Source organism: Dermochelys coriacea, chromosome 7 (genome assembly GCF_009764565.3).
Source record: "Dermochelys coriacea isolate rDerCor1 chromosome 7, rDerCor1.pri.v4, whole genome shotgun sequence".
Classification (NCBI taxonomy): domain Eukaryota; kingdom Metazoa; phylum Chordata; order Testudines; family Dermochelyidae; genus Dermochelys; species Dermochelys coriacea.
Window position 1 is genome coordinate 68,954,329 of NC_050074.1, and position 10,238 is coordinate 68,964,566.

Below are 10,238 nucleotides of genomic sequence, written 5' to 3' on the forward strand. Positions count from 1 at the left end.
GTAACCTGCCTGGGACACTCTTCCTACTCAAGCTGCTTCTACCAGTACATACCAAATTCAGATCTATACATTACCCAAGTCAAAACTGACACATTCCCTTCTAACTTAGAACAATCCTTTCCAACATTCCAAACTAGCCTAGCCAAGCCTTACTTTTTATTTGATTTATTTTGACCCAGGACATCAAACAAAATTCAAGATCAAAAGGTTGTAGAAAGTAAACAGCACTCAGTTGTTCCAAGGTTGAAACTTTTGCAGTTGGAATAGACAGCCACATGCCCATTACTGACAACTTTATTTCACAGTGGTAGTCATGAGGGCCAGCTGCCTGAGAATTATGGCCTGAGATTTTTGTAAGGGAAGGGTAGATCATCAGTGTGACAGGATGGCCTGCCCCTTTAAAGGCCGAAGAACTGGAGCTGGCCAGCCCCTGTTCAGTTAGCCCTGCCTGCAACACTTGGGATAGAGCCTGGGGTTAGTTAGTAGAACTAACTGGGTAAAAACAGCAGCAAGAAGCTGCAGAGTAAGAGGAATGCATAGGAAACTGTACAGAGACTGCAGAGAGTGAAAAAAGCACAGAAGACCCAGCGACCAGGGGAGTTGCTTTAGCTAGGAAGGGCTGCGAGTAGCCTGCTAAAATAGGAAGGAACCTGATACACCACTTGGACTTTTTATTTAGCAAGGTAAGTGGATTCTTACAAGCTTAGCATATTTTTGTGTGTCTCAAAACAGAAGTAAGAGAAGAATGTGGTACCTTACATAAACTGTTGTATAGTGTTATCCCACAGGTGCTTTCATTTCAGTGGTGGGTGAAGTGATTGCCGTCTATCAAGTCTGTAGGTTTTATAAAGTGTTTTAGGGACCTTTGTGATAATGGTGCTACATTCTTACGTGGAAGTTAATAATATCATTTCATCATTTCTGGGCATGTAAGGTGCTTGCAAAGTTTTGTGAAACATTTCATGGTGGGTCAGTAATAAGATTAGCCTTAAAAGATAAAAAAAATGTTTAATAGAAAAACAAGTCAAACATTAAGCAATAATTATTCTAGTGCTGCTTTTGGTTTCAGTACAGAGAGGTGAAATAGTTAACTTTAGTGCATTCAAAATAAAATGCTATTGTGTCCCCCTCCCCCCCTTAAAAGAAAACATAAGTGCAGCTTACATATGCAAAAATTTAAAATACTCATAGGTTTTCCATCATCCTTTAAATTTTTTCTATGATAGCTCCTTGGCACTATTACTTGAAACTAGAATCTGTTTCTTTACCAAACACAAAAATGTACATTGGAGGGGCCTTTCCCCCTTCAGCTTCACCAGCAGATCAAATAATAAAATAATTCAAGTGCCAATGTGGGAAAATTCTGGACTTTTCTTTTGTTTTCCCCTTATTATTACAGTGAATTTGACACACCATTGTAAAACAATTATCCCCTATCTCAGAAGTCTAAATAGAAAGACAGGGCCTGATACTCTTCTCACACTGGTGTATCTTCAGTAGAGGTACTTCTTGCTTTTACAGTTGTGTCAATATACATGAAATATAGATATGAGCCAAAACTATGGAACTGTTTATGGACTACGATGGATGACTCTGGCTTCCTATACAACTCTCAAGTTTCCACCCGGCTTTGGGGCTGGACCCACAGCCCCTTTACCCCCCCCCCAAAAAAAAAAAACTATTTGAGAGGAACTCACCATAGAGAACCCGAGAGAGACTTTCACTCCATCAGCTCCCTCATGCGGGTTTTTCAGTGGTCAGGATTTACTCAGGCCTTAACATGAATCCTCATGCCTATCCCGATGAGGTAGGTAAATAAGTAAATTGAACTCAAATTGAACCAAACCTTGTTTTTGTTTTGAAATTCTAAATCTTGACTGAAAGGGGGTTGGCAAAATCAAAAAACCCATTCCCAGTTTTACCCATCTCAATAAACATCCCATCTATAAACTATATAACGGGCAGTTATTTGGCTTTCCAGGTAGCCTACAGTGGATGACGGAAAAATGCCAATGCTCCTTTTCTTGCTCTCTTGCAGGACTGTGTATTCAGCTGCACTACTTCTCTTCCTCCTCCTCCTCAAGGCTAGAGCCAGGGCACTGTGAACAAGGGAAAAAACCAGGGTGCAGGGACAGCAGCTTCTTTTCTGGTCCTTATCTGAGCTTGGTCCAGCTGTGCAGCTCTTCTGCCCAGGCCATCTTGTCCTTCGCATTTCCATGGGCATGCGAAACCTTTGTCTGTGCCTAGTCAGCATGGAGACACAGCTCCCCCTTTAGTCCAACAGTCCGGCTGCTAAGTGAATTCTGACCAGCCAGACCCTGCCCGCCTGGCTTCCCTTGTCTTTCCTCTGCCCTTGCATGCCTGCTTCCCTAAACAGCAAGCCCAGTGTCCTAGTCCAAGCCTCATGGACTCATTGGTTAACAGTCCTCAAATTATATGGGACATTAGCCTCCCATAATATTATTTTACACAGTAGTTTTCCATCAGAAATGAAGCACTGAACTGAGGTGATGTTATGATGCTGCACAATTTACTCTACTTTGCTACACGAAGACAGGCTGGAGCAGAGGACAGTTGTGTAAGCTCCAGGTCCCTAATTCCTATAGTCTCTGGGCTCCTTACTCCTCTCTGTTCTCAGCAAAGGGGGAGGTTAAATATGCCGTGCTCTTCACATTGTGTTTAATTTTCCCATTATTTTCTTCCCAGGTCAAGCCCTTAAGCTATGCATTTTCATGCTTTTCACATCCTCCTCCTGGGAATGTCATTGGTAAGGGCCTACAGCTCCAGTCAATGCACTTGTGAAGAGAAAGCAAATATGTGCACGTTCATTCCCTGTGGAATTCCTGGGAGCAATGGTTTACCGGGCAGAGATGGGAAGGAAGGTCCAAAAGGAGAAAAGGGAGAGCTAGGTATAACAATACTAATTTCTCAGGGCTATACTTAGCCGGAAGAGTCCTAGGGACAAAAGTTTTCCTTCCTACTAAAGAAACTAGCATTCAACTAATTACATGTTACAATCATATGACCCTGTTTATCAGCACTACTATGAACAGAGTGATTGTCCCCATCCCAGACTTTCTTTCAATAAGCTCAGGGCACACTGAAATCCTGTAAAATATTTAAATTTGTGAGATCACACAGTAAACCATAGCGATGCTTTAAGCATTAAAGAGGACATTATTTAGTGCAGAAACTGATCTCTTCTACCTTTAGCAATAGGGTTCAAAGGTTACATGATTTTCAGCACACAGGCAGCAATTGTTACTTCCCCATATACACCTTTCCCTGTGTTTCCAACCTACCCATGCAAGCACAACTGTTGTGTTGCACATATAGAAAGTTACAAGAACCTTATAATTCCATTTTCACTGTGAGGTGAATTCCACTGAATAAGTCCAAAGTCCTGTCAATAAGGCACTTCCTTCCTGACAGCCATGTGGAATTTTCAGGCTCCAGAAATGCAGAGCCTGATCCTGCAAACACTTACTCTAGGGAGTGCTCCTTTGCCATGGTAATCATCTCACTCAAGTCAAAAGGAAGGAGTCTGAAGTCAATGGTACTTACACAGGTAAAATAATGTACCTGGGTATAGATTTGCTAGGTTAATCATGTGTCCATGCACATGAATGGATTGTACAGAAATGTTTTGTGTCAGATCCTCAGCTGGTATAAATAAGGATAATGCCATTGAAATCAATGATCTTCTTGAGAAATTCAAAAATCAGCAGAACTCTGCTGCATTACACCTACTGAACATTTGACCCACATCTGGACACATTTAGAAGCATTTCTGGAATTTTAGTGAAACACAGGTATTAATATTTTTATTAAGAAACATGCTCAGTCCAGATACAAACTTCTAAACCATTTGTAGGTGTTCAGATCTGGCTTTCTAATTTGAGTCCATTAGGGTAACTGGATCGAGACATGAACTTTGGATCATCATCAGGATCTGAACGTCCTATAATATAGGGTATACTTTTGGGGATTATAGTTTGTGCCCATCTGCAGCTATGGCAGCAATTTCAAACTATGACAAGGCTGAAAAATTAAGTTACTCACTTGCTGTATTTTGGTCTTCCTTTTTCCCTCAACTCCTTGGTTGACAGGGTTGAGAGGGACACAGGGTCTCCCAGGAAAAGCTGGACCCTCCGGGCCAAAAGGCGAGAAAGGTTCAGTAGGTGAAAGAGAACCAACAGGCCTTAGTGGAGGCCAAGGTAAGCAGAACAGTCTTTTGTTGAGATAATGGCAGCGTACTTGAAGAATGGTCTAACTAGAATAGACGGTCGCCTTTTTTGAATTATGACTGGTTTGTGCAAAAACTTTACAAATTGCGTTAGGTGAGCTTTGTCATTTCTGTATTAAGGAGCAGAAACACTTTGAGGTTTCTCTACATGATGAAATTTGACCAGCACAGCTATACGTGGAATAATTATGTGTCATGTGTGACAGGGTCAGGCCAGATGGTTACCGGAGAGTGATAGAAGGTAGATATATTAGCTCCAGCTTAAGCAGGTCCCTTTCCCCTGAGTAAGATAATGAGCTGTTCCAGAACAATCAGGAAGTTGCTGGAACCAATTAAGACAGGCTAATAAGGACACCTGGAGCCAATTAAGAAACTACCAGAATCAATTAGGACAGGCAGGTTAATCAGGGCACCTGGTTTTAAAAAGGACCTCACTTCAGTTAGTGAGGCATGTGTGAGGAGCTGGGAGCAAGAGGCGCAAGAAGCTGAGAGTGAGTAGGTGTTCTCTTGGAAGACTGAGGAGTACAAGCGTTACTAGACATCAGGAGGAAGGTCCTGTGGTGAGGATAAAGAAGGTGTTGAGAGGAGGCCATGGGGAAGTAGCCCAGGGAGTTGTAGCTGTCACACAGCTGTTACAAGAGACACAGTAGACAGTTGCAATCCACAGGGCCCTGGTCTGGAACCCAGAGTAGATGGTGGGCCTGGGTTCACCCATCCCCTTCAACTCCCTCTTTGAGACAAGAGGTGGTGACCTGGACTGTGGGTCCCACCAGAGGGGAAAGTCCCTGGCCTATCCCTGACCCACTAGGGGATCAGCAGAGACTTCAGGGGTTGTTCTCCTCCCCTTCCCCATGCTGGCCAGTGATGAGGTTAGCTGAATAAATGGCAGGTTTGAGCCACTAGCAAAAGTGGCCAAACTGAGGGCTGCTGTGCATCTCTGAGGTGAGCAAATCCGCCAATAAGCGTTGGATCCACCAAGGCAGAGGAGGAACTTTGTCACACATGACAACAATAATTATTCTGCTATAGCTATTCCAGTCAATTTCCAAAGGAAAAGAAGCCCTTAGAGGTGTGGGAATGGGGCAGGCCAGAAGATTTGCAAGGCTTAGAAATGAGCTAGGTAGGCCTTGTAGGGTCACTTGGGGGATGGAGCTTGATAAACTAGAACATCCAAGGGAAGCCTCTTATGGGGCAGGATGGACACTACAGTAATACAGATAGGTGGAGCTCGAGGGTTTGCCCATCACTAGACTCATGTATTATTAAAACTGATAAAGTGATGCATTTTTTTCTAATTGTAAGTTTTTTATGATTAAAAGTTAAAAGCCAGCATTGATGTGGGTATTATTGAAAATTGCAACCTGAGGGTAGTTTCCCTTTCACTCAGAGTAGAGCTGTGGCTTCATAATACCTGCTCTTGTAAAGAAACTCAGAAATACAAAGCAATGCCTTAGTAATGTTCTACCAGTGATTTATTACAGGTCTGAGAGATGGTTTCACTGGGGTCTTGCCTTTTTTTAAAATTCATAATTTTCAAAAATTGTCTTTGTTGTAATGAGACCATAGGAGTAACGCAATTATGTTATCACTCAGAACTCGATCATCTTAAAACTCAAGTGAGGGAGTTGCAAGCACAACTGAAGGCCTTGCAAGCTACTGTCAGCAAATCCCAGAAAGGTAAACAGGGTGAAGTAGCATGTTTTCCAATCACTGACAAATGGGCCCAACCAGAGAAGTGATGTTTAGATCCAGCTTCAGATCTGAACTCCCTCGAAGTTCAAAAGGGTTCTGGTTGAAGCCGGTCTTTAGTCATTGATATTTTGAACCTTCCATCTACTTGTTTGACGCTTTTGTAAAGGAATTCCATTCTGACGCATAGGGAAATATGGGCCACTCCTACAAACAGTCACTCCGACATGTGTACTTAAACATAAGTGGAGTCCTATTGCGTTTAACGAATGAGATTATTCTTAAGTAGGCTTGGCAAAATTCATTTTAATGTAATTTTGACAGATATTAATGTTTATTTTTAAGCATTTTTATTTTTATTGATTTAAATTTTCAGAGTTGTAAAAAATTATGGGTTTTAAGCATATTTTCTGTTTTTATCTATTTAAATTTTCACAGTGTAGGAAATTATGGGGGTCAGACAATAATTATTTAATGGCAGTAGATGTTGAGATTCAAAAATTTAAAGCATTTTCATCATTAAAACAAAAACTATCAACATCACACATCAAAATATGCAAAGTAAATATCCTTAAATCAAACTCTAATAAGTTCACAAGCAGCATTTTTCTTACTTTGACTATCCATACATTTCTATTATCGCCTAAGGAAATATTTTTTGTCAGCTTATGTGTGTATGGTGAAATTGACATTTATTGACATTTATCAAGAAAAATCTAATCCCTTCAAGCCTATTCTTACATTTCTGTACATGGGGGATAATTAATGGATCAGGTGCTAAGTTCCGATCATAAGTGGTTCTTAGACTACAAAAGCGTTATTTGTATAGAATCCATGCTGTGTCCAATATGTCAGTTTAGCTGTTGTGTGGCCAAAAAGAAGAATGGGAGATAATTGTTCTGTGATCTTTACAGCAGATGGGGCCTGATTCTGTTCCCATCAAAGTAAGTGGCAAAGCTACCATTGGCTTCTGCAGGAGCAGGCTCTTAATAATATATAAGGACATGCGCTAATGCAAACTGAACTGAAAGTAATATGGCCGCAAGCTTCTCCCTGTGCCGTACCCCTCTCGATGTGTGTAGTCTTATGAGTAAGTGCTACACTTCTATTCCAAAAACACTACAGCTTACAATAGTACGGCTGCAGTGTTTGCTCATGTTATAGAGTAGCAGCCGTGTTAGTCTGTATTCGCAAAAAGAAAAGGAGTACTTGTGGCACCTTAGAGACTAACAAATTTATTTGAGCATAAGCTTTCATGAGCAGTGAGCTGTAGCTCATGAAAGCTTATGCTCAAATAAATTTGTTAGTCTCTAAGGTGCCACAAGTACTCCTTTTCTTTTTGCTCATGTTATCTAGCTGTACACAACCTCTAGCATCCGTGTGTGTGCGTGCACAGGTGATGTCCCCACCCTGCTCCTCACACAGTGTGTGGACACAAAAGAAGAATCCCCAAACTTACCCCATTTCTGGGGTTCATCTTTATTATTAATTTGGGGCAGGATTGTAACTCACTATACACTTGCTCAGGGGAGGCCACTCACCTGCTTGCTTCTTTCTTGGAGCAGGTGGGCAGAGAGAGAGAGAAGGGAGAGAACCTTGTCTCCATTCCACCCTTCTTGCTGGCCAGACTAACTGCACTAGTGTAGCGTGAATAATGATTTATTGGTGGTATAGCCCAGCAGTAAATTACTACACCCCAGGAATAAGGAGGAAACGGGAGAGGAGGGGTGACTCTGAGTCCCAGTGCATCTCAGGACTGCTCCTGAATAGTTCACCATACATACACACCCTCCTTCAGAGCTGTGCCGAAAGTCACTATCCAGTCCTTAAATAACAATAATTCAAAATCAACTGTAAGATTACTCCTGTGTGTGTCTGTTTCAAGGGTTTCCCCCTCCAAACTCCTTAGTCCCTGCAGCTAGGTCTCTCAATAAAAGATTAAACCCTTTTTAAACTCCTGGTTTGGAGCTAATAGGACTCAGCTGCCTTGGCATCAGAATGCATCAGCAAAAACAGCTGTGCAATTTTACACAGAGTTCTGACATTAGGGTTAGTCACAAAAGAGTCCTCTTTTCCTATGTAGGCTCCCAGAAGCAGCTTCCCCATTATAGTGTGATGAAAGTAACGTGGATGTACTGTGCTAATGTGTCTTCCTAGTTCTGCTTTTCCCAAATGGCATGACTGTCGGTGAAAAAATATTCAAAACTGAGGGCTCCGAAGGCAACTTTGAGACTTCAAAAGCTGCATGTTCCCAAGCTGGTGGCCTGCTTGCTTCTCCAAGAAATTCTGCAGAGAACAGCGCCATCCAACAAATAGCAGCTAGGCATAAAAAAATGCCATTTCTTGGAATAAATGACATACAGACAGAAGGCACATTTAAGTATCTAAATGGTGAAGCATTAGGATACTCAAACTGGGCATCTAATGAACCAAATAATGCTGAAGGAATAGAGGACTGTGTAGAAGTACATTCAAGTGGCAAGTGGAATGACAGATCCTGTGCAGAAGAACTGTTAATAATTTGTGAATATTAATCTACCTGCTCTTTTGGTTATTTCTCACTTAGTCCAAATGTACATACAGCTTTACATATTGTTAATTATATAAATTTACAGTAGCCCTACATTTTGGACATTGTGCTGCATCAGTAATGTAAAACACACAGCTGTCTACTGTATGTGAAAAACTATGGTCCAATAAAATAATCATGGAACACTGATTAGTGTACTGAGCTGATTAAAACTGGGATATTCCAAATGCTGTTAGATGGCTGATGCCCACTCATTTTCAGATTGCCACCTTTCCGTACAAGGAACCTGTGATGTTGCACTCCATAATGTTTTATGGAAATATGCTTATGAGTGTGAATATGATGGAACTGGAATATGCTTTATGTAAAAGGTCTCTTTAAGGTATCATTACAAAGTTTATAATCTACTGAGTGTATTCATCCTATTTGTATGTAGGTATCATTCTTGTATCTGAAGCCAGAAATATGAAGTATAATTCTGAGGTCCTATTGTAATCGTGCAAAGTGTGGGCCATTAATGGTGGTTTAGAATCTTGATGGCTCCAATTGACTAGAACAATTGGTTGTAAATGGCTCTGTTTACTTGCAAACCTTCCTGGGTACATGCAGGCCAGCCCTGGAAGAATGGAGGCTGCGGTCTCTCAGGTGACATGTGAACATCCCTAGTTTCCACCTAAGATGTCTTCTGGAACTAACTAGGACTGTACCAAGGGGAAAGGATTGGGCCCAGACTAGGAAGGAGTCTAGTCTGTGAAAGAAGCTTATTGGAACATCTCTGAGGGTGAGATTTTACCTGTAAACAGTTTCTTAATTTATTAGGCTTATATTTGCGTGTTTTTGCTTTATTTTGCTTGGTGACTTACTTTGTTCTGTCTGTTGTTATTTGAAACTACTTAAATCCTATTTTTTATACTTAATAACATCACTTTTGTTTATTAGTAAACCCTGAGTAAGTGATTAATACCTGGGGTAGCAAACAGCTGTGCATATCTCTCTATCATGGTTATAGAGGTTGGACAATTTATGAGTTTACTCTGTATAAAACTTATACAGAGTAAAATGGATTTATTTGGGGTTTGGATCCCATTGGGAACTGAGTGTCTGGGTGCTGGAGATAGGTGATCTGCTGAACAGTTTTTGGTTAAAGGCTGCAGCTTTGGATGTGTGGATCGGACCTGGATCTGTGTTGCAGCAGGCTAGCATGTCTGGCTCAGCAGGGCAGGGTTCTGGAGTCCCAAGCTGGCAGGGAAAACAGGCTCAGAGGTAACTTCAGCATGTCAGGTGACAGTCCCAAGGAGGTCTCTGTGACTGAACCTATCACAACCCATCCTGGGAAATCCATAGGAACTAGTCACATGGTATGTTTCTAACTTAAAAGGCTACAAGATGTACAATTTGTTCCAAAAAGAGCCACCTGGCAATTCATTAACTTGACGGGCAGGTACTTGGAATGAAAAGTCAAGTGGCAGAATTGAAATTTCAGGATTCCCTTCCATCTCTATTTCAATATCTAGGATCTACTTGTTACAACCTTTTTAATAAATCACTGTGGAAATGGAGAACTCTAGAAGCATTTGAGTCGCATCCCCAGGGTTGCACTGGTTTAATTAAATCAATTTTATTGCAACCTGTTCAGTTAAACTGATGTAACTTTTCTAATGCAAACTAGGCCTGTGTTTGGATTAGAACTGGGCAATTTTTTTCAGCAAATACTAAATTCACCATAAATACATTTTGGGGGGGAGGGAACACTGAAGCTATTCATAAATCCAG

At 41.3% G+C, this 10,238-nt stretch overlaps 1 protein-coding gene across 1 annotated transcript; it reads left to right on the forward strand.

The window, feature by feature from the left end:
• The first annotated feature begins 298 nt into the window (after nt 1-298).
• On the forward strand, nt 299-8,621 carry LOC119859050 (pulmonary surfactant-associated protein D-like). The gene is made up of 5 exons (XM_038410677.2): nt 299-683; nt 2,707-2,909; nt 4,110-4,217; nt 5,840-5,923; nt 8,093-8,621. The coding sequence occupies exons 2-5, from the start codon at nt 2,723-2,725 to the stop codon at nt 8,467-8,469; spliced, it is 756 nt and encodes a 251-aa protein (XP_038266605.1). The 5' UTR covers nt 299-683; nt 2,707-2,722; the 3' UTR covers nt 8,470-8,621.
• The last annotated feature ends 1,617 nt before the right edge of the window (nt 8,622-10,238 follow it).

Coding starts and splice junctions, on each gene's coding strand:
- LOC119859050 (XM_038410677.2), top strand. CDS start 2,723: ATGCATTTTCATGCTTTTCACATCCTCCTCCTGGGAATGTCATTGGTA. Junction 4,218..5,839: donor AGGCCTTAGTGGAGGCCAAG/GTAAGCAGAACA, acceptor GTTATCACTCAG/AACTCGATCATCTTAAAACT. Junction 5,924..8,092: donor TGTCAGCAAATCCCAGAAAG/GTAAACAGGGTG, acceptor GTGTCTTCCTAG/TTCTGCTTTTCCCAAATGGC.